The sequence below is a fragment of the Halictus rubicundus genome, chromosome 6, assembly GCF_050948215.1.
Source record: "Halictus rubicundus isolate RS-2024b chromosome 6, iyHalRubi1_principal, whole genome shotgun sequence".
NCBI lineage: Eukaryota > Metazoa > Arthropoda > Insecta > Hymenoptera > Halictidae > Halictus > Halictus rubicundus.
This window is the reverse complement of record NC_135154.1, coordinates 6,699,530-6,723,623: the sequence shown is the minus strand read 5'-3', so window position 1 is coordinate 6,723,623 and position 24,094 is coordinate 6,699,530. Positions and strand designations below refer to the sequence as shown.

Sequence of the window (24,094 nt, the reverse complement as noted above, 5' to 3'; positions counted from 1 at the left end):
CATTATAATATAGTAAAAAATATATTGTTATATCCCGGTTAGTTCAAAGACGATTATTCCGAGTATTTTTTTGACATAATTTTGTCGTAAATCGAATGTAACTTTGAAACGAACCGTAACAAGTTGGCGCGTCGACTTGAAAGTCGCGCGCGAACGTTCGCGCATCTTCGCGTCTCGTCGGAAGTTTACGCCGTCATATCTATTACCGAATAGCGTCTACACGAAAGGGGCGACAAGTACTACGGTCGAACTATTTACTTGAATCTGTGTGCGAGTCGATTTAGTGTGTGGGTCAAAGCGAAGGGGCAAAAAAGAAGTCATCTAAGGAATCACTGCCACCACATGTAAGTAATAAGTATACAAGTAATACGTACCGGGAAAAGGTCATTTTCTCATCATACAAATACCCGTGATCACGACACCTTTCAGTTCAAATTAATTTCCAATAACATAGTAACTAACGTTTCACCAAGGTACATTACGTTGCAATCATGTTTCGCACGAAATGGTAAAGTTTCACGTTTCAAGTTCTTCCCTTGCGTTTGCTAATTTATTTATTCGAACGCATCTATCAACTGTAATATCTTCTGTTTCAGCAAGGAACACGATCATTCATCATTCTATCAGTTCTTGCAAATGGAGCACAGTTATAAGAATACCGACTGTTATTTTTTCTATTATTCAACATGCAAAAAGGTAAGTTTCTCCTATTAACCATTTAGAACGGAATATTCGTTTTATTTATTCGCCGCGAGGAAATTTCAAATGTTCGATCAATTTGTTTCCATATTGTTTCTGTACCATTCGCCTCGAGGTTAGATCGGCCATGTTGAAGCCAGAAGTTCCACGATACCCTTCTTTTTTTCAAATAACTGACAAATTAGTTATTTACATACATGAATAATTTTTTGTCTCGTCTATGCTTACAGACCTTTGAAAATTATTATTCCTCATTTTTTTGTAGTGTTACAACAACCTGTAATATTATTCATATAATTATTGATATAAATATCTGTCATTTTAAGTTCAGAAAATTCCATATAAATTTATGAATGGTTATAGCAAAACCATGTAACATAAGTGCATTATCTTTATATAAAAAAGGAAAATTGACTGCACGTAAAAGATTTCTAAATTACATTGCAGTATCGATAAATCCAATGAGCACTGCAATTTTTCATGATGATCATAATCATGTACTTTGCTCATAATGTCTATTACGTTTACCTAAATTACACTGATATTCTAAAATTGTTGTTTTTGATTTTGTTTGAAGGGTGATGAGTGTCCTTTCAGACATGAACCATCCGCCTTGGGTTGCGAGACAATGTGCATATATTGGCAACAAGGCAAATGTCTCGATGAACACTGTACTTATAGGCATATGGAGTTGAAAGTAAGTATATGGAAGTTTAGGAACATTGACCGTCGAAACAAGAAACTAGAAGGAACTATTAATCAAATACTTTTATTGCTCGCATAGAAAAATCGCAAGGCAATTCCATGTTACTGGGAAACACAACCTGGAGGTTGTAGAAAACCGCACTGTTCGTTTATGCATAAAAGTGCTCGTACGATTAATAACCCCATTAACCCAGTGAAAAATTCTGAGTTGACACCAAAGTCATTAAATCAGGAATGGTTAAATCGTCAAGGTAGGCATACTATGAACCCTACAAGTCTTTATTGTACTTCCCAAATGTTATAGAATACCTTGTACAAACGCCTGGCAAAACTAAAACAGGCTTGTTTAACTAAAGAAATCATTTGATTTGTTGGCAGACGATGCAAAATATGATGGAAACAGCACAGAGTCGGATCAAGGTAGAGGAAGTAGCGAAGCAGGCAGTTTTATCGGTAGTCCAGCTGTTGACCCTCTTATCGTCAAATTTGAAGAAGGTATGAGGCTTTACTAGCCCCCCCGTCCATCTTTCAGCGTACATTATCTTACATCGGCTACTCTTTCCCTTCCGCCCAATTTACAGACAAGTATAAATATTCCAAACGCACTCAGTATACCGAGCAATCTGACAATCCCTAATAACGTTTCTAACAGTCTGAACCTATTGAATAACATCAACGTCACGAACAACTTGAACATACCGCAACCGAATGTACAAAATTCACAGACCTCCCCCTGTCACCACACGTTGTCGTTCTCCCATCCGCAAAACCTCCATTCTCATTCCCCTGGTCAGTCGTTGTCGCCAATGCAAAACCAACAGAGCTCTCCGCTTCTACAACAACCACCCTACTCACCCATTCACAATACGCGACAGACCTCCCAACCCCAGACCTCAAGGTTCCCCTTTCCATACTTCGAGATGACCTCTTACAAACGATTTTAAACTTGACGGAATACTCTGATTGTAACCACCGTACATCTCCATCGCCCGTGAACCATAAATTAGCTGCTAGTTAACAGTACGTACACTAATGAAACCGTGACAAAACGAGGAAACAGATACCGTGTAGCATAATTTACGACTATTGCTCCTCGAACGATGTGAAGTATCGTATACGTGTAGGCTAACGTGTACGATACTTTGTACGTAAAACAAAGTTGTATCTCCTATTTTGTGAAGTTGATTTATTATTTCATTGTCGATTATTTTTATCAATCGATCGCTAGGAATGTTAGTACATTTCCGATACTTAATCGATCTTCGCTTGACATATTTCCCTTAAAAGCGAATTGATAAGCAGCAAAACTACTAAAATAAAAAAAAAGAGGACAGCCAACCATATACGAGAGAAAAAAAGCAACTTCAGCTGCATTAGTACGATCGAGAAGTTATATAATGTTTGCAGATGATAACGGCTTTCGATAGTGTTAGAGGCACCAGTGTATCTCGTAAATTCGTAAAGTGTTTTAAGTTTCCTTTTCAATAATAAAGACTGCACTATTTAGCATTATCGAATATTTAGAAAATACTATGGATTTTGATTTCACTTGTTTGATGCTAGAACCACCAGACTGATCGAAACAACTGGGTTTGCGTTTCTTTTATCAAATTGAATAGTAAATTCGTTTATTTCTGTACATACTGCAAACAAAAATCGTGCGAAAGCTCAACAAATGCAGAAATTACAAATCTGTCGTCTCGACCGCTCGGTAGTTCTCGCGTTGAATCGAAACAATGAAATGATGATAGATTGAAAATAATGTCTTACTAGAAAAGAAAAACAGTAGAGAAGCAATAGGCAGAGTTGGGCAATGTTTAATGCAGTTCACGATTATCCACTGAAATTCAGTAGACGATCGATGATCAACAAATAATACTGATCGCGATCTTTGGCCATTAATTCTTGTCGATCGCGAGCATTAACGAATCGATTCCCAACTCTGGCAATACGTGATCGTTGTCTTTATTATTGGATAGAGTAAGAGCATAACACTCTATATTGACGTACGAAAGATTTTTTTGGAGAATAGTTTCAAACATTTGTGCCCACTAAACTTTGAAACTATAGTTACGGCTACGTGTTATTTCAATATGATTGAAAATAAGAACATAACTTATTATAGTACACAGTGTATTACCATTGGGAAGAGGGATAACATGCAACATTTAGATCGATTCGACGAGACTGTGTTCGCGATGAAAATTATTGCAAGTCATTGAATAGTAATTAAATGTTCACAATTTGCTGGAACACAGTATGTTTCGAGTCAGAAAATAATTGTCATCCTAAAAACAAAAAAAAAAACGAAAACAGTATGACTTGAACCGTAAACGAACAAACAGACAAACAACCAAAAAAAAAAAACAAACTAAAAGTAGACGAAAAAAAACGTAGATTTGAATATCAATTTTTCCAGGGGCTGCTATATCTAAACTTTGCCTGTAGCCCTCTAACTGCCTATGGCTATCTTTCTCCAGCGACAATGCGATGAGCCTCGAGTTTTCCTGAATGCCACAAAACAAAACAAGATCGAAGTAACCGCATCTATTTCGTTGTGCTATATGATACCCAAATGAAAACTGTTCTGGATGATTAAGAAGATAGCTATGGGTCGTCGCTTTGCCACACACACACAATCTGAACTCGCACAGGTACTATGATGCCGACTCAACATCACAATAAGTAGGGTGAAGAGAGTTTCTCTATAGGCACTGAATTTCCAAAAAGGACAGGTAAAACAACAAAAAAAAAATCATACTTTAAGCTCGACACATAACATTCGAAAAAGAAAAGTTCACTATCGAAGAAACGTTTCGGATTCACTGTAATCGCGAAGTTATGCTTCGAGCTTCTTCTCACGGTATAGTTAAAACAAATGAAATTATTCCAGTCGAATACTGCCTCGGGTACGCGTGCACACGTGCTTTGATTTTTTCCGCGCAGTATCGCGTAGATTGTCGCTTGCGACGATACGAAAGAAAGATACAAGGGGTTACGAACGAACAAGTAAACGTATAACTTTACACTCGCGGGGTGAGAGGTGTTTCGAGTCTTTCCTCCGATTTAACGCGTGCACACAAACGGTACAATGCCTTCATATGTTTTGGCTTTCCATAAAGAATTAGTGGAATTAGTGGAACTGGAATAAGAGAGCGTGATATCAGCGATGTCCGACGTGTACTCGGGCGAAACTGAGAGAAAAAAAAAACAAATTTGTTACAACGGGTGTGCAAACTGTTACAGCGGTACGTTGTATTCTTGCGCACCAACAAATAAACAAACGGAACCGATCATGCAAATATTGTATCTTCGAAGCGAACGTTCGCCCCGAACAGTACTGTACGCGATAGAGTTTGAGACTCTTCGAACGGAGACCCGATGAATCATTTCTTTCCGAATTAAATATGTAAGTTAGCTTATGTGTCTCGCGTAGCGCGAAAATTTATGAATTATTAGTGCTGAAAGTAGCAACAGACGAGCGAGCGAGCGAGAGAGAGAGAGAGAGAGAGAGAGAGAGAGAAACGCGAATATGCCGGGAGTGAATGAACGCATGGAAAAATTCACAGATGAATACGAGACGCGTCTTCGAGCAAAAACGGACAAACGAGTCTTTCAATTAGTGTCCGATCGATAGAGGTTTATGAGATATATAAAGGCACGTGCCGTTTTTCTTCATCGAAATCGCCCTTTTCGATTCTTCTATTTTTTTGTTCTTTTCTTTCCTTTTTGTCGAACGACAAACGCTTTTCCAGTGAAAAACGGAAACGAGAAACGAAACGATAGAAAAGGGACGATCTCGAGGATCGGGAAACGACGTGGAGAGACGAAAACGATTGAACAATGAAGTATAAAATTATATGATACAGATACTTAATTATCGATATAAATATATAAATATATATATATATACTTATATATATATATATATATTTGTGTGTGTGTGTATGTTTATATATTTATGTATTTATATAAGAAGTAAAAAGAAAAGAATATAGAAAGAGGAACAAGAGAATCAGCAAAAATGCTACATAAGCGAAGGAATTTTTAAGAAAGGGAAATGCGACTAAATATACGTATTGCATGCGTACAGACATATTTACATATACGTACTTTGAACGTGAAGCAACAACGCGGAACTTGATGTATAAAAAAAAAATAGTACTTTTCAATTTCGATTTGAGTCCGCCACCGCCGCCGCTGCCGCTTCACTTATATGTTAGTCGAAAGATGAGAGAAGAGTGGGGATGAGAATAGAAGAGAAGAGAAGTTGGCGAAGACAGTTAGTGCAAATCGAGCGTTTTCTTCCTGGTACTAAGGTGTTCGAAATATCGGTAAAGGCAAATTGCAATATTTATTATTTTTATTAATATACATGTATAACTATTTCGCGCCTAGATCTGCACGAGAACCGTGTCAAGGCAATTCAGTGTAATCCTAATTACGGGAATTCGTCAGCATGAGATATGTATTATATATATCGAGACGTTGATAATATATTAATGGTCGAGGGAATCGAGTAAATCGAGCGTGTTTAGGGCATTGATCGCGATCGCGGATCGAGGATATTCCGAATATTTTTACCGATTATTTTACGCAACTAGAGTCTCGAACGTTCTAGTCCCTGCTGGAACTTAATCTCACTGATTTAGTGACTTGTCGTCTTGTTTCAGTCGAAAAATAACGTTTGCTTGATACACCGCGTTCAATCATGTTAACATTCGCGAGAGATCCACAAGCGCCGACCCCTTTTTTCAGTCTCGTAATAGCGGAAACCGAGGGAAAGATTTCTTGTTTTATACGTAATTTTGTATGATACAATCTCGCAAAAAAAAACCGAAGGATTTCCCGTAATTGTAATTTAGATTGGGCAGTCAATGGTGGAAACGGTATAGAAACGGAAAACAAACTAAATAAAAAAAAAATCTGTACAAGGACGATGCGTAGAAAGAGAGCGAGAGTTAAAAGAGAGATTGTGTATTATAAGAAAAGAGTAGTGTAAAATTAGTAGAGTATGGTCTTCGTCTTTCGTTTTCTTTCTTTCTTGTTTCTGCTGTATAGACAACTTGCCGGACAAACTAACTTGTACTTGATACCTATGACTGTATCGATGGCTAATATTAACGGAATTAATCGTGAATTTGTTCAATGTGATATAGCACACGGATGAAACCAGAAAGTACACTGAACCGATTATTTATAATTATATAGGTCTTTATATATAGATATATATATATATATATAAATATATATTGAGAGAGAATTACACTCCACATTCTTGTCTCGAATCCTGTGCGAAGCTCGCTGTGCAAGGATGCTTTTGTTTCTATTTAGAAGTTAAGAGACGGATTTCAAAGAGAACAAAAAAAAAGAGATTAACTTCATTTACAGAGAAAAATACATAGAGTAGTATTGTTTCGAGTCTCGACAATTTCTGTGGCTAGCCTATTACTACCAAACGAAAAGAGAAAAAGAAAAATGTTTAAAGTGAGAATATTAGTGTGAGAAATATTTTCAATCTCCCAAAATCCGAAAAATTGTCTTTGACCGACAAAGAAAAGAAAATGAAAAAAAAAATCAAACGGCCTGTAACGCATGTAACTTCCTCGAGAGTGCGTGTGTGTGCGTGAATATATTAAGAGAAGAGATAGTGTGCGAGCACCTACCTATAACTATACTTTACGAGAGAGCGAGAGAGAGAGAGAGAGAGAAAAGGAAAGGGATCAGCAGCTGGACTTGTGTCGCCGGCGACGACCTTGATTTTCTTAGCACGTTAGATTTTGTTGGTTCTTCTAGTGTTCGGAGATGTTTCGAAAGCGATCGAACGGGGTTGGTGTCCATGGTGTGACCATGGGGGCGACGCCGACGTGCTTTGCGCTCGAATTTCTCCGCTAAAAGGAGTAGTCGTAAATTGCGTCGATGTTTAGTCGATAAACAATGCATTTAGCAATATATACATACCTGTAATCATCTATTTTAGGACTTTTGATTCTTTAAGATCGTCGGGAATAACGACGACCGGTTACATTTTCGATGTGATGCGAGGCTCGTCGGCGAGTCGTGTAATTGTAATCACAATCACAGAAAAAAAAAAACATCGTGCACCAGAAATGCTTTAATCAAGGAGGATGCATCCTAGTTTCCTCTTGCAATTTTGTAACGTTTAGCACAGTTCACGATCATTATATTTCTTCTTTTTGTTAAACTCGTAGAATAATCAACGTTCTCTGAAAGTTCCTTCGTTTTTTGTTTGTTTTTCTTTTTATTTTTAATCAATGTTTACTATTTTTATCGATTCGGCTCGAGTTTCGAAGGTATCTCGATAATCTGTTTTCCTTTTTTATTTTTTCCTTTTTCGTGATCGTTATTTATTGAGCGCGTCCAGCTGCAATCATTGTTCTTGCATCCTCGGCGCAGAGGGAGAGAGTGAGAGAGAGTGAGAGAGAGAGAGAGAGAGAGAGAGAGAGAGAGTGGTTCTCTGCTTGAATTATTTCATCGATCGTTTATCTTCCGTCTTGTTCTTCTCTTTTTCTTCTTTTATTTATTGTTGCTACCGCTCTGCCATACGGTAGTACGGACGGGAAAAAAAGATGGATATTGTCAATGCTATCGCTGTTATTGTTATTATAATTTCCGGAAACCGAACGATTTCGGTTGTACAACGATTGTTTTTCGCGGTGTTAACTAATAGGAAAAATTGGTTCTGCGAACCCTTTCGAGCAACGACAATTTCGGTCTTTGTTTCGGTTTATTTCGCGCGTTCGGAGAAAAAATCTTTTCGCTGCGACATGATCGATTTCTTTCCGGTCGTCGGAGCTTCTTTATTATTTTCAATTGTAAGCCAGTATCATTTCAGTGGTACTCGGAATGCGAGGTTGCGATTAACAGCTAAGGAACGGACTGCGGATCTTTATGCGAGTTTGAACATTTCCGTGTCAACTTTGGTGTTCTTGAATTGTTTTCGTCCCGAACGCATAAAATCCGCAATCTACCATCGGTTAATCGGCTATGGAAATTGTCGTTGCGTCGACGGACACACGTGTGAACGGTTGATTCGGCGATTAATAGCGAGACAAAGGCGAGAATGAGTCCTTTTTGTATCTCTCGCGCGACGAGGACTTCGTTCCGCCGAGAGTACATGCTAATTATACGCGACCCGTAATTCCTTGCTATATGAATTGATGTAAACCGAATGGAAATCATTAATTTTTATTGAGACGATACTTGGATTTCAATAAACTTGATACAATGAAGAAAAAAAAGAGAACGAGACGAACGCCAACGTGCGCGCCAGCGACGATATTCACCTGCGCGTCTTGTTTTCTGTTCTACGACACACTATGTTAATCCCTGTAATCGATGACTATAGCCGGGACAAATTGGAATCGATCGCTGAAGATCACTCGCTTTTATTTTTACAATTCACACGTCATCTACTTTTTCGGGACGCGGAGATACGCATAATAGACTCCCGGGGTGTGACTTCGGTCGATTACATCAACTTTGTTCCGATTATGGTCGGTTCTTTGCATCGGTCTGATACTTGTTGATATTTCTTTTTTTTTTTGTACGTGTTAGTAAAATTTATTTATCGGATGTAAACGAAATGATATTACAGATACTTTATGATAGTAAATTGATCAACAAATACATTTCCTCTGGTTGCATTTGTAATTTCATGGACCCAAAAAAGACGTGATCCGACACAACGGTTGCGATTATGTGTAAGGGGAACGCTCGAGAATTTTTCAATGGTGCTATCGCCGTCCGAAAATAGAGCTATCGAATGTAACAAGGTTGCAAAACAAATATTTCGTAACGCCGTTTTATCTCCGCGGTTTTACTTTCGCAACTATCGTGTCAGTCCGAACGAGTCTCAATTCTTGTTCGTGAAATTCCTCGATGAAACTTCTTCCGTCGTTTCGGATACCTTTTTTTCGAAAGCGAAGAAAAGGTAGGCTATACCGGGGTCGGGCTTCAGAAGGCGATTCATGGTTTTCGGTCGTTCCGTCGGTTCGAAGTGGATAGAAAAGCCCGAAGCGAAACACAACGGCTGGGACGAGGGCTGAACCAGCTTTTGGAACAAGCTTCCAGAGATCCCCGTAGTCGCGAAAGAAAGAAATGCGAAGACAGAGTAATCACGACGACGAGAACCCTGAGGAGGCAGTATTTGCTCGTAAATGTTTCAGTATCGAAGGTTGAGATGTCCGCAAATATATAGAGAGAGAGAGTGAGAGAGAGAGAGAATGCGAGCGAGAGAGGGAGAAAACGGTCAAGGAAATATATCGGTCAAAGTATTGGAACTGTACTAAACACTCTCTTTTTTCCAACTAGGATTCACTTACATTAGAATCAAAAATTCCTTAAGCCGCTTAACAGGAACAAAAACGAACAAACAAAAATAAAAAAAAAAGGCCCGGAAAGCGACATTAGACTAGCGTACGCCACATGTGGAGGATGTATAAAAGAGAGAGGGCGAGAGAAAAAGTGTCGGCGCCGGCCGAGGATTAGACCGCCTGGCGTCGAGGAGCGTCAAAAGGCCATCGACGCCATTCTCGAGTAACATATTCTTGCATTTGGTCCTGTGTTTCTTCCAGAGTCGGACAATGAAAGTGTACCGTCGCCGGTAAAGCCGCAGCCGAGGGTTCCTTACTGCAAGACCTACGAAGAGATCAGATTGGAGGAGATCCAGGCCGAGAGCGCGGCATATTACTCCTACCAGATGATGGAGACTGCGGACCATCCGGGAGACGTGGCCGGGGGCAAAATCAAGGTTCGCAAGGACAGAAAAGTGAGTCCGTACCCGACCAACGACACGGAAAAGAACGGCGACAAGAGCCTGAACTTCGAGGTGCTCACCTTGGAAGAGATCCGACGAAGGAAACGTCGCAAAGCGATGCAGGAGGAGGAGGACGAGTCGAAACCGTCCGCGGAGACAACGGCTCTGGACGGTTCCGGCGACGGAGAGTCCGCCGAATTTCTGAAGGACACCTTGAAAACGCTGACCGAGCTCCGAGAGGCGGCCGGCGTCAGAGGAGTCAAGAGAACCCTCGAAGACGACGGCCACGAGGACGTCGCTGACAGGCGCAAAGTCAGGCGTAACAGCGCGAACAACACCCTAGGGTTCTCGGGCAACGCGCCGCCGGTTAAGCTGAGGAGGTCGCCGAAGAGGTTCGTCTCTCTCGGCGAAGCCGACGGATCGTGCAAGCCACCGCAAGCCGGCGAAAGAAAGAGTCCGCCGAATCCTGGACTCGAGAGGCTGAACAGTTCCGAGTCGACCGAGTCGGCCAACTTAGGCAAGAGGAGCGAGGTGGAGATCAGGCTGTGCGACAGCAGCACGGACGAGGACCAGAGCCAATTGGAGGTCAACGAAGAGAAAAAAGCGTCCGGTACCACCACCCGCTCCGCGGAGGATCCCAAAGAGACCTGCGACAGTCTCTTGAACGTGAACGAGGAGGACTATCTGACGCTAGACATGGCGTCCGACGACATCCTCAAGGATATCGACGCGTTGCTCAAAGAGAAGAACTCGGTCTGAGGAATGGGCTACCTTGCCGACGCTTTCGCTCGTTTTCTTCACCATGCTGTTCGAAGACAGTCGCTGGATCTCGCGTTCAAAGCTTCGTTTGGTCGCCGATTCTATTTCCCCTTGGCTGACGAGGACTAATTCTAGATGAACCCTCGCTGTTGCAATACCTTTCGATTTTAGGAGAATTCTCAAGCTCGCGATCGCGAGCTATTCTTAGGAGTATTATATCCTTCCTCTTTCATGTGCACCCCCACGATATCGACGGTACTTTTCTGAACGTTTTTATGATTCCCTTGTCGCAGCACTTCATTGTAGCGACAACCGTGTAGGATTTGAAAAGAACGATGCATTTCTCGTTTAGCTGTTCGCATTTTCGTCATGCTCGTGGAAGTCTATCGACTCGTGGTTCGTCAATGGCGTATTCGATTACTTAACGTGTCACGTATATGTATATATATATATATCACTCTATATATATACATATATATTCGTATAATGTATTTAAGCTGTTTTATCTTCGGATGTTTGCGATCGTTGGTAAGCTTATTAGATCAGTTGAACGCGGCGACAGCGCTTTACGGTCCAACTTTTCTTCGCTTTCGAGTGTCGTCGAGGCACGAGCAACTTTTCTCGCAAGTACAGCATTCCCGCCCTAGATGCACGCGCGTCGTTCTAGCACCGGATCGTTTTCGATTTTATTTCTCTTCGCTCACTTGTCCGACAATTTTCTTCAGCATTTTCAATACTTCGTAAACTCTAAAGACGTCGGGTCCCTAAACCGAAGAACACACGATTTTATCGGCATTGTAGCTGGTTTTAGAAGAAGAAGTCCGATCATAAATTGGACCGTGAAGGCGGAACGATGCGACAAACATTTTCCATTACGTTCCTACACACCTCCGATGATTGTAGATTCTAGATCAAACGAATTTCTCGCACGTAGGACTAGACTGTTAGTTGATCGTTCGATTTCTGTCAATTAATGGTTTTCCATTTGCAATTTATCCTTGGAAGTTTGCTGGCCCTAACGCTCAGCTGTTGGTCGACCGAGATCGCCAATCGATCATGGCCGTTTGACGCGAGTTACACTCTCGAGGGAAGAATTGTTTTCGCTGTGGGAAGGTTTTTCATTGTCGAGACGACGTTTGGGGAGCAAGCATCGAAAGGAGGAAACAGTGCTCAAATTAGAAGGACTTCATTCCACGCTGCTCGCCGTTCGCTGAAAACGAGGAACGAGAGCTCAAGGATTTCCCCGATCGGTTATGTCACATTTTGCTGCATGCAAACTCCGTGAGCTTGTTCTCGATCGGCCCGACTTATTATGCGACTCTAATTGCAACGTTGACCAGCCTATTTGCATTCGGCGTTCAAGTACGTTCGCGTGACCGTAAATCGCCGATGCAAATGGTTTAGATGGATGAAATTGAACGCAGTGGCTAATTATTTCGGAAGAATTCTGCAGTCCACGGTTTTATCGTATGCAGTACCAAGAGGAGCTTAGGTGAATCGATAGCGTTTCGTCAAGAGCAATCTGCTGGATTTGAAAAGGTTCAGTGAGTTTTTGTATCATTGGCCGCGCTGGTCGTATTTTTTTTTTTTTATTAATATTTTATTCTTATCCGTCAGTTTTCCGATTAACGAAACTAATAGAATAAGTTGAAGTACCTTCTGATATTGAAATTGTATAAAGAAAAAGTATTAAATCGGAACAAATATACGATTGTTACATTTGCAAGCAGCTCGTCGTTTCTTTCATCCTGTATCGTTCTCTTCAAGAGTCGCAGCCGACGCGACACACGCTCCCACGTCGAGAAGGTAGGTAATGAAACAAGGTTTTACTTAAATGCACACACTATTTATTTCGAATGCATAATCGTACGGTTAACATACCTGGTGACGCGTCTTTCTTTGCTGATGAATCATCTTGCACCGGATATAAATGACGAAATCGAGTTTGCTTTATCGGATACTTGGGATTAGAATCAACTATATATAAATGTCGATATCATTACGATGTACACACAATAAACGTCCATTACTCTTGCCTCGCTTCCGTTCCTTACACGAATATAAATAATACCGACTTAAAAACTATTTTACGTTCTTTTATTGGCCTAGGTAGAGGTTACATCTACGAACTGCGGTTAAAAACTCTGCCAGACGCCATTGCTAATTACCCCCCCCCGCTGATAACCATCCCCTAATTTTCACTTTCGTCTTTCGCTTTCGCGCACGTCCGAATTACATATATTCCGCTAATCGAGTTGTACAATCTCCAACAAGATTTGACTTTTCATCACGAATTTTTCAATCGTTCACGTCTCTTCGAACACATTTTGTTTGATCCTCGCCCCGAATACGAATTTCGTTCAACTCAAACAAATAAAAAGAGATAAAACGTCGTCGCTTCTTCTCGGCGATCGAGCTCTTCCCGTCGTCCCCCTGGGATCTTTGTACAAGAACATCGTCGCGCGAGGAATTACATTCAATTTTTCGCGAATACTAACATCGACCGACAATCTGACAATCCTTCGATCTCCACGGTCGCGTCGTCGATGCTAACGGAATCGTCTTACAATTAGACATTCATGACGTACAGATGACTCGAGAGCTTCTCAAGCTTCCTCGATCCGATAGGTTCGGAAGGTGTCGATATCTTCACCGTCTACGTTACTTAATTATCGTCGAACCGAAACGGATTTCAAAACGGCTGTTTACACGAGTACACAAAAATTCTGCTAAGAACACATTAAAAAGAATCTCGGAGTACCTCTCGCGAGTACCTCTATTGCATAGAAATCCCGCGGGGTCGTCATGGACCCTCACGGGAAACGAAGCTGCCGGATCAGCCGCCATAACTTTGCACGTCGCAACTGGAGCCGTGTCCTGAGAACTATTTCGCTTTTGAAACAACTATTCGAGGAAATACGATCGTAACTAGAAAAACGCGATGAAGATCTTCAAGCGATAAATACTGGATCCTGCCATTAAGGTAGCTGTGGGTTACTCGAATTTTGTCAGTGTCGATCTCTCTCTCTCTCTCTCTCTCTCTCTCTCTCTCGCTCGCTCTTTCTCTCACGCTTCGAAAGAAGCCTAACTCTCCTAGAGATGATTGCGTGATTTCTTTCTGCGTAACCTGTTCAAACGCGTGTGATTCTCTTAGGCGTGTACGAATCGTCTTAAAGAGTACGATCAGCTAATTCCGACAGTGTCTCGTCGGATCATTGTTAAAGCTCAATTTTCGAAGTTCTCGCCGGAGACCACGTTGGGAATCATCAGGGAAACTAGACTCGAAAGTAATGATTTGTCGAACGATACTTCGCAACAGCGTTCCTCGTACACGGCCGGCGACTCGCGAGAACCATCTTCGTCGTGCACGGAACAAACCGGCGGATCTTTGCGAAGAAATGCGCTCTCCGTGGACATCCTTTGTCGGACGTCTCTTCCTCAAGGTCGCCGTCGTTCTTCGCTCCTCGAACCGCTCGATTCAAAGGCAATCGACGGCCATCGACGATGGTAGAATTGTCTTGAACGTCCGCAAGAACTGCCTCTCATCGATTTCGAACGTCTTCTCCTCGTCGTGTTCTCCTGCGTCTAACGTTTCGTAAGCTAACGTAAGTTCAAAGAAGCTCGAGTCTATGGAGAGGATGTCGACACCGATGACCACCACGGTCACTGTAGCCTCGGTGACCAATATTGAGCCGCCATGTCCGGTGCCGGTTGGCCTGGCACCGCGATCGGGACGCTGACACCTGGCGATATCAGACCTGGAAAACCACGGCGAGCCGTTCGTCAAATTATTTTCCCGCGAACGTCCAACACCGGTGTCGATTTCATTAGTAGCGCGATTAGATTTGGCTCAACGATTCTACGGTTCAGCGAGTAGACTGCGGATCTTATGCGTTTATGACTGAAATGGGTAGCTGTGATTTGTGGCAGTATAAAGACTCAAAGGATTTAACAGCATCAGTAAAATACTTTATCTTAGAACAAATGCAGAGAATTTATTATTTTGCGGTCTAGATCCGCAGTCTATTAACCCTTAGCACTCGAATGGCGACTGCAAGGCGCCACTAAAAATTGCTGTATCATTGTTCGATGTATTTTTTAAATTCTTAAATCTGTATTCAATAAATTACTAAACACTTCGATATCGTACGAGTAAATTGCACCATTTTTGTGTGTATGACATGAGAAAGAAAATATATATATATAGAAGGGAAATATTCTAGGTCGGAAGAAATGGAGTTAAAAAGTTGAAGTTAACTCCTGAAGTTTTGGAGTTAAAATAGCTTCAAGTGCGAAGGGTTAATGAGTACATACGAACATAGAAGAAGATTTCACCGAACGCGTATACCATGAGAATATTAAGTCGAATTTGCAACGCTATACCATGTAGAATATTGGCACGCGTCATTTTAAAAATAAACCTCGAGAACTTTTAACCTTCTGCAACTTGGAACGACCTTTGGTTACGTTCTTTTTCTCGAACCCGAGCATCTATAATTGCGACAACTAGATAACACCGGTTGGAAAGAAAACAGTCCTGTCTGTGTCTTCAACTCGAGGCGGTCTAATCTTAGATGGTACGTGAGAAAGTCTTTGCACGTTGGGAACAGAGAGTCCTTCGAGCAAGTATACAGTAGCCTTTAGAGCAGGAGACACCCTTTTTTGTCAACCTGTTTGAAGGGCCCGCGTGTTAGTCAGAACGGAAGAACGTGTCTCTAAAGCTAGGAAAGCGATGGAGGACTCGAAACGAGAGGAGAACTCTGTCGTTGCAGAAAGACATTCGTAAGACAGAAGCGAGTATAATCCATTACCAGCAGGCTCGATAGCGTGTTATCCGTGGTAGTCCGTCCGCTAAAGTGCAAGCAGCGAGTGCAGTGAGTGCGGTAGACACTCACCGGTCGAGCTGGTGTTCTGATTGTACTGGTTCAGGCCCGCCGTGTGGTAAGGCTGGGTCGGGCTGCAGGTGGGCCTCGCGCCGTATCCGAGATGAAGAGGCTCGTAGCTGGTAGGTCGAGCTACTCCGCAGGAGTAGCCATTGTCTCGCTGCTGGAGACAGGCGCCGGGGCTCGGGCCCACCGTCATGCCGACGGTCATGCCCATCGGGCCCATTCCGCTTCCGGTCGAGAGCGACGACATGCTGGTCGTGTGTTGGTTCTGTTGGCTGCCGCCGGACATCGTGAAGCTCGGCATCGACGTCATCGGACTGCAACACCCGAGAACGTCCGAACATCCGAGAGTGTTAAAACAGTTCGTCTCGCGTCCCGAGCAACATCTTTGTAACGACGTCAGAAGCACAACTGTTAATCGCGACGTCGCACATCGCGAGAGCCTGAACGCGTTAATGGCCTACGTACACCTTGACGAGTCAAAAACGTATTTTAACATATTTTCGTTTGATTCTGGAACATTTAAACTACACTCTTCCAAAAGATGTTCAAATTCTTGTGAAACATCTGCCCCCTCGAACCCGTTGCTGAGGACGCTTGCAAGTAAAAATTCTATTTTTCACGCTTCAAGGTGTAGCGGCTCGAACGTCGGTAGAGGATTCTCACCTGTACGAATCAGGCATGCTGGGTATTCCGGGGTAAACGGCGGTGGGTGCGAAACCATGATGTATCCTGGGCGGAGAGGGCGGTGCTTGCGGGGGCGGTTGACCAGCCAATATAGCGGAGGTCGGCGGCGGCGTCGGATGACCAGTGCCGACCAGGCTGACCCCGCCGGCGTGTTGCTGTTGCTGCTGCGACGGTTGTTGCTGTTGCTGTTGCTGCTGCTGTTGCGGTTGCTGTTGGTGTTGCGGGTTGTCCCTCCGTTGCGTGCGCAATTTCTCTTCGCGCCGCCACTTCGCCCGCCGATTCGAAAACCAGACCTGAGTTAGTGAACGAGAAGACAGACGAAGATACAGGTCAATCGCTAGGCTACAGGATCCGCCTAATTTTCCGGCCGATTTTCGCGATCGATTTTCCGCGGAGAACGCGCAAAGTTACGCGGTTTCGTTATTACAGACTCGACGCGACGGTTCTCGTTCTTGTACAGAGGTTTCGTTGAAGAAGTTCGTGGACCTGCTCTGGGCACACACACTTTTACAAGTTTCTTAGTCACCTGTATTCGCGCCTCCGGTAGGCCGATCTTCCCGGCCAGTCGCTCCCTGGCGAACACGTCCGGGTAATGCGTCCTCTCGAACTCCTTCTCGAGCGCGTCGATCTGCTCGTTGCTGAAGCTCGTGCGATTTCTCTGGAGCTTCCTCTTCAAACGCAGACGCGCCTGATCGTCGTCCGTGCCTCCCGACACGCTGCCGGCGTTGCTGTTGTCGCCCCCGCTGTTCGTTTCGTCCGAGTGCGCGCCACCTTCCAGCTCGGCCACTGAGAACAAACGGATATTCCTAAGTAGACTACGCGGATTTCTCTATGTACACTTAATCTACGCGTGCATGCTCGCGCGAGACTCTTCGCTTCCTAGGCAATGACGCGAAACGGAATCGTCGACGGTTTCAACCCTTGTCGAGACCGAGTACAGCGAGGTGGTGGACAGAGCCGTCGGAGGAATCGAATCTCGAATTTTTCCGGTTAGCAGGAAAGAATCGAGATTGGTTTCTCGAACGGTCGAACCGTCGCGAGTTTTTACTGACCCTATCGTCCTTTTTTTTCGGTAGGAGGGTCGTCGGCGGGGGCGTACACGTCAGTTTTCTTATATAAATAGGTAGGTGCGTGTAAGTGCGGGGGCGTACAGTGGGGTGTGTATAGTGTATGTGAGACCGAGTAGTGGAGAGTGGAGAGAGGAGAGAGAGGAGAGAGAGAGAGAGAGAGAGAGAGAGAGTGGTAGGCAGGCGTTGCTGGGTGAACCTTATCGTCGGTTTCTGGGTGAGCGAGTCCAGGCGTCACTGGGTTTTGGCTCGGCGGTGAGAACCGCGCGGGAGGAGGGTAACGCTGGCGGAATAGCCGGAGGAAAGAGCGAAGGGGGATGCACGATAAGACGCCGGGTGTCCCAACGCCAGTCGTTGCTCTCCCTAGCACGATACGCTTCTGTCATCCGACCGAAGTCCCATCCTCTTCCTTTTCCTCTTTCCTTCTCTCCCTCTCTCCCTCTCTCGATCCCTCCGACTTCTCAACCCCCTATCGCCGCCCTTTTTTATCTCCCCGCTGTCCTGTTTAATTCTCTCCACTATTATTTGCTCTCTTCGCTATTTTCACCCCTCACCGGTGACCGTGGATTCCGATGATCAGCGACTGTTACCAGTGTATCAATTTTTCAAACTGCTACGGGTCTCAGGTGGTTTGCGGTGGCTAAACGATAGGTGTAAAAACGTTCTGGAATAATCTTCAATTCTCCAGCGGTCAGGTCGTCTCTAACATAGTTTCTCGACGCTCCTTGGCCCGCGAAGGGAACGTTCGGTTGGCCAGATTTTGGCGAAAGTTATCGCGACGCGACGTACTTATGTATCGCGCGGTTGGCCGGGAGGAACCGAAGGCCGGGACTGGTTTTCATAATGATACCGTCGGGGAAGCGATGAGAACTCGAGAGATAATCCGTAACTCCCTTTCGTGGATGCGGTTAGGGTTTATTCTGGAAGCTGGCAGGGCGCCACGCTCGCGTTCGTGCTCGTGCTCGTGGCTCCGAACTTCTCGCGGAATCGGAAGGCTCCTGCAGCAAGTTTCCAGCACAGGAAGCAGAACCGGGAACAACGCGGAACTTCCTTTTCCTCCTCTCGCTTTTCTTTCCGCGCCGTCTCTTCGTCTCGGTTGTTTGCAGCTTCCTCTCCCGTCTCGCGTTTCTAATTTCTAACATCGTTCCTGCACGGGCGAACCAACGAACGACGTTTCGCGCGCAAGGGTTCAGAAAAGAACGAGGAGAAAGGGCCTAACCTAGACGCTGGAGGCGAGAGACGAGAGATTATATATCGTCGGTGGAGGGGAACTCGCCCGCCCAGCTTCTCGAGCTGTTGCCCTTTGCCTTCCGTCCCGACCAAGATCGTCGCTCAACGTATTATCCGCCAACCCCAGTCTAAGTCAGTTCAACCGTGATGGCGGACCTCTGTTTCCCATTTTCATTAATGCAGGCAAAACCCTCGTCTCGTTTTGCCTCGTTCTTTCTCGATACACGAACCCCGACGAACATCTTATTTCCTATTATAGAATCGGATTCATGCGTAGTATGAATACACGCATAGAGTGTTATCGCACGGCGATCAACGTCCAGCGCCCACGAGTCGAAGTCCACCGGCGCCGGAAGTCCGCGCGAGCTTCCGTAATTTTCGGCCGCGGATGCAAAAGAAAGTGCAAGAATAATGAGGATCGTAAAACGCGGGAGTTCGCCACGGCGCTCGGCCGCGAAAACCGTTAAAATACGACGACAACCGGGAGAAAAACGAGGTTTAAAGAGTCACGCCGGCGCGGCGGTCGGGCCGGCGTGAAAATAAAGGTGGCGGAGTCGTTGTCGAGTAATGGTCGGAGGGGGCACAAGTGGCGAACAGCATTATTAACGCCGATAATGGCCGTTGGTGCACTTACCTAAACGCCGGGGCTCGACCCCGGAATTTTTCTATTGCACTTGAACGTGCTACCGACGCTACAATGCCGGGGAACCGGCGGCATTGTGGTTACAGCGAGCTTTGGTTTATACAGGCCGTTTCGTGGGGGTCTTCGAGGGTCGCAGAAATTGGCCTTTATCCCGTTCATTCGAAGATTCGAATTTAAAACACTGTTCGTCCACGGAAATTTTGCAGCCTCGAACAAGAGAATCAATACCTTCGGTGCTAAGTCTACTAGAAATCGCCTCCTAGATATTTGTCCAGACACGTAAATTAACCCTTAACCGACCGGAAGTATTTCAAGTTTACTTCCCACCAGGTCCAAAGTATTTTTCATACCAAGAGAAACTGTGTACTCAGCATTTTTATATCGAGTATAGAGATGTGTCATTTCATATATTATTAAGCGGCCACGCCGCTTATTTGGCGGCATTGGTCCGTTAAGGGTTAAAATTTACACGTTAACGCATTGACTCCAGCAAAGATTAGGATTTGCGAGATACTGAAACAGTGAGGGAGTATTTTTAGTATCGGGCATCTCTACCTTTCGATTGTTATTTCATTCGATCAATTACTCTGATTTTGCAGACTGTTTTAGACTGCCGGATGGGCGCTCGAGGTGTCAAGAGAAGCAATTGGCTGTTCTTAAATCGGAATCAAAATTCCATGTTTTCGCAGTATTAACACGTTAATTGCCACATATCGTTCCCAGAGATTCTTACAAAATCAGGGTAATTTGATTAGTGAAAGCGAAACTAGAAATTTTAAATGTATTATAGGGGATGCTGTTTTAACCCTTTTGAATTCTGAAGATCTTAATAAAATTCGGTTTATCAGATATGTCGCAATAAAAATGAATGTCTAAACCCAGTTATTGAATAAAGTAATACCGACAAACGTTTATTATATAAACCAAGCTTAACAAACTCTGCTTTATTAACTTAACTATATTTAGTTAACGTAAAGTAGGAGACACACTCGTAATACATGTGGCGTTACAAGAACCAACGAACAGAAACCAGCAGCTGCGTGCGCATCATTCACATACAAACTAGCGTGCATGGCGTCTTATAATGCTTCGACACTAGTTAAAAGTCACTGTCATGTGACTGAGATGGCAGTTAACGTGTTAAGCCAAAAATGATAGGTGTACTGGAATTTCCTTTTTCTTCGGGAAAGTATTCGCGGTGCAGAAGTTGTAATGTCCGTGAAGGGGATCGTGCGGCGAAGGGTTAAAGGGAGCGTGGTTGGCTGGTAAGCGCGACGAGAGCGTAAAATGACAAGTTTGTCGTATCCGGGAGTGGGTTTAGGGCGGAATAGCGGCGCGTCGAAAGGTCAAGGGCCCGTGAAGCGGCCGCATGGCCGAAACGTAGAGGTGCTCTCGAGGAAATCGGAAAGGCCAACCGCGTCAACGATCGCGAGAACGACGAGAGGGCCGCGGAAGGGAGACGCGACAAAGAAACTTAAACTTTCCCGGTGTGTGCGTGGCTTTCTGCTTCCTCTTCTGGACGCTCGAGGAGAGGAGAGAAGCAGGTTTCACTGGGGGGGTTCTATGCGGACCGCTTAGCTTTCTTTCTCTCTCTCGTTCGATGGGAAACAATGCTACACTTTAGCAGGAGTATAGGTAACAATAACAGGAGCGGGGTTCGAACGGTGCTCGTGACTTGCTCGTGACTCGTGACCGATTGTTGCCATCGAACCGCGATCTTTTCGGTCCTTTTCTTCCAGGTTCTGGCGCGTCATTGTTCCTTTCTCCGACGGCAAAAGCGAGCGAGCGACTGAACGAGCGCCAAGTGGCGAGCGCGATTCGCGAGCCGGCCTCTTTTATCGGAAACGATTTTAATATGCTCGACTTGCCACTCTTCTTTAAACACATTGTTCGATAATTGACGCTGGTCGCGTGGTAAACGAGACGAGTTTTTGTTGGGTCACTGACTCGCGTGCTCCTCCAGGCACGAGCTCTCTCCGCCGCGTTTCGAGTCGCTGCTCGGTCAGCCGTGCCCGAATCTATATGGTAAATGGCAGCGCGCCGGAGAAACCTTCAATTTAGAGTTTGTTAAAGCGTATCGCAACTTCTGACGGGCGTCGACACTCGAAAAACCGTGCACGCCGAAATATGGTTTCCGGGGGGGGGGGGGGGAGAAAGAGAAAGAGAAGAGGAGGTTTGTTCTCGTGCCGCAGAGGGGTCCGCGAGGAGTCGCACCAAAGGACCAGATGCACCGTTCTCCGTGTCGAATGGTCGAATAGGTAGCGATGATACAGATGTTAGCGGGATTATTCGCGGGTGCTCACCGGAGCGAGGAGGAAAGTCAGCGACAGGGCCCGATTCGCTGGATCCACGGAGAACGGGGCATATTATTAGGGGTCGGCTAATAACACGTAATGCGAACCACCGTGGGGCTGGCCCTCTCCTCTCCTCTCCTCTCCCCGTCTCTCGCGCCGATTTTTATTATTCTTCTGGCGCCGAACGCACGTATTTTCTCCCCCTTTTCCGTAAACGGCGCGACGTCATAGGTGAACCGGCGTCGAAGGGAGGATCCGCGTGTTGTCGAGGGGACGTGAAAAAGTGAAGCGCACATTGGGCCACTCGTTCCGCCGTGACACCTCGCACCCAGTCCCCCTCCCCCCACCACCGACATCGCGATTATCATTTTGAAATCGACTAGAAAAGCCAGTTGGTGACAATAGCCGGCCATGATGCGTTAGTAACGGCCATTCACCGGGAGAACCGGCGAAAGAATGGTCGACCAGATAGAGGGGTTGTTCGGGGGCCAGAGGGGACCACGGAGGGGGAGGACTGCCAGAGGGTGAGAGGATGCGATTAAACAGCGCTCGCGCGACATCCGTTTCCTAGACGAACACGTATCTCCGTGTTTGGTCCACAGGCAAACCCGAAGAAAGAACGTTACGGGCTATCGGGGTTAACGGGTTATGCGAGCGTCGCTAACTTTTACCCTACAATTTTACTTTCGGTTCGAAGACATCGGCTGCTCGCAATCGACTCGGAGAATCCCGCGTTCAAACTCGCTGTTTACTCGTTGCTACGATTTTCACGAAGAAACGAGTGCAACGACAAAGCCTCGGCAGTTGCGCGAATCGCAGGCTGATTTTCGCAGGAAAATCGAGGCCTTCCATTTCTACTGTGTCCCTACGTGTTCGTATGCAAGTACAGTGAACTCTCGTTACGAGACAGTTACGCCGTTCTGCTTACTGACTCTTAGACGAAATCCGAGGTTCTCGCCGAGCGTCGCATTTGAAATACACAGGCCACACTGGAAACCTAAGAGCCCTGTCCGTCTACCTCTTTGGGGCTAGATGGGTTAAAAACTATCCCACCTTTTGCACAGCTTTTTATGCATGCCGGGATATATTTTAACCCACCTGGAAAAGTTGAAGTTACTCATAGCCATACAGTTTAACCCCTTGCCTTAGGATTTAATTTCCAACTGTGGGGGCCAAAAGCGACACCAAGGTCGGTCGCGCGCAGGGACATATACAGCTTGACTGAGCGTTCGAAACTGTACAAATCGCAAACTTCCTATGATTTGTATCTACACGTGCGCGGTACAATTAACTTTGCAAGATGTTTGATAAATAATTACGATTAGTTGATTATTAAACAAAAAAAAATTTATTGTTGCAAATTGAATAATACATTAATAATAACATATTTATTTTAATACAAAAATTTAGTAATATTCATGTTTGGCCCGATAGACTTACGACGCCTCTGAGGGCGTCATTGTAAGCTAAGGGGTTAATATTTTATTTAAAGTTTTCATTCAATTGGCAATGCTATGCACCGATGGTAAATGCGTGAATAAGTGAAAAAAAATTTATGCAAATCAAAACGCATCAGTAAGTGGTACGTGCTGCTGTGATTAAGGTTGGCGCAACATGTGACGCGGTGAATTCGCAAAATTCTGTGCAACTAAAGCTGCGTACAGACCTGAACATTTCGACGAACATTGCGCCGAACAGCGAACGAAACGCAAAGTCGACATTCATTTCGGCGCGATTTTGCGTTTCGGACGCTGTTCGGCGCGATGTTCGTCGAAATGTTCAGGTTTGTGCGAGACTCACCCGTTTGCGTTCGTGCGCGCGGTCGATCCATCGCTTGTCGGTTTTTCGACATACATCAAAGGCCTCGTACAAACCTGAACGTTTCGACGAACATTGCGCCGAACGGCGCGCCGAACATCGCGCCGAACATCGCGCCAAACAGCGTCCGAAACGCAAAATCGCGCCGAAATGAATGTCGACTTTGCGTTTCGTTCGCTGTTCGGCGCGCTGTTCGGCGCAATGTTCGTCGAAATGTTCAGGTCTGTACGCAGCTTTAGGTTTCTATTTTCTTTAAAAGCGTGTGCCTCAAAGAGCTACAAGTCATAAAAGCGTATGACTATTAAGCGATAGTGACAAGAAGACCGAGAAAATGTCTTTCTCCGATACAATGTTGCGCGTAGCTCGAGAGACGGTTCTCGAGCTTCGACACCACACCGTGCTGGTGTAGTTCCGCTGACTCCAAACTGTGAGGTTGACACTGACTCGTAACGAGAATTCACTGTATCGAGAGTGCAACTACGCGGAGCTCTGCGGCTCGATTATCTGTCGGAGCGTAATCGCGGGGC

The 24,094-nt window shown here is 44.9% G+C and overlaps 3 protein-coding genes across 5 annotated transcripts in view; 1 reads left to right on the top strand and 2 right to left on the bottom strand.

The window, feature by feature from the left end:
* The window catches only part of LOC143355141 (cytoplasmic dynein 2 light intermediate chain 1), a 161,608-nt gene that overhangs the window by 20,710 nt on the left and 116,804 nt on the right, over positions 1-24,094 (bottom strand). The window lies entirely within an intron of this gene.
* On the top strand, positions 193-12,671 carry LOC143355140 (uncharacterized). 2 transcript variants are annotated; one of them, XM_076789702.1, is made up of 6 exons: positions 193-344; positions 597-696; positions 1,277-1,396; positions 1,484-1,655; positions 1,783-1,899; positions 10,002-12,671. In XM_076789702.1, the coding sequence occupies exons 2-6, from the start codon at positions 637-639 to the stop codon at positions 10,940-10,942; spliced, it is 1,410 nt and encodes a 469-aa protein (XP_076645817.1). In that variant the 5' UTR covers positions 193-344; positions 597-636; the 3' UTR covers positions 10,943-12,671. The 2 variants fall into 2 exon arrangements, with proteins under 2 accessions (XP_076645817.1, XP_076645816.1); XM_076789701.1 differs by lacking the exon at positions 193-344 and adding an exon at positions 353-508.
* Positions 13,668-24,094, bottom strand: part of LOC143355139 (paired box protein Pax-6) — a 76,174-nt gene continuing 65,747 nt past the window's right edge. Inside the window, exons 7-10 of one of the 2 annotated variants that reach the window (XM_076789699.1) lie at positions 17,042-17,301; positions 16,495-16,808; positions 15,754-16,145; positions 13,668-14,700 (exon numbers count right to left, since the gene is read on the bottom strand). In XM_076789699.1, the coding sequence (XP_076645814.1) occupies positions 15,794-16,145; positions 16,495-16,808; positions 17,042-17,301 (926 nt within the window). In that variant the 3' untranslated portion in view covers positions 13,668-14,700; positions 15,754-15,793. The remainder of the gene's footprint in view (positions 14,701-15,753; positions 16,146-16,494; positions 16,809-17,041; positions 17,302-24,094) is intronic. The other variant, XM_076789698.1, reaches the window with a different exon arrangement.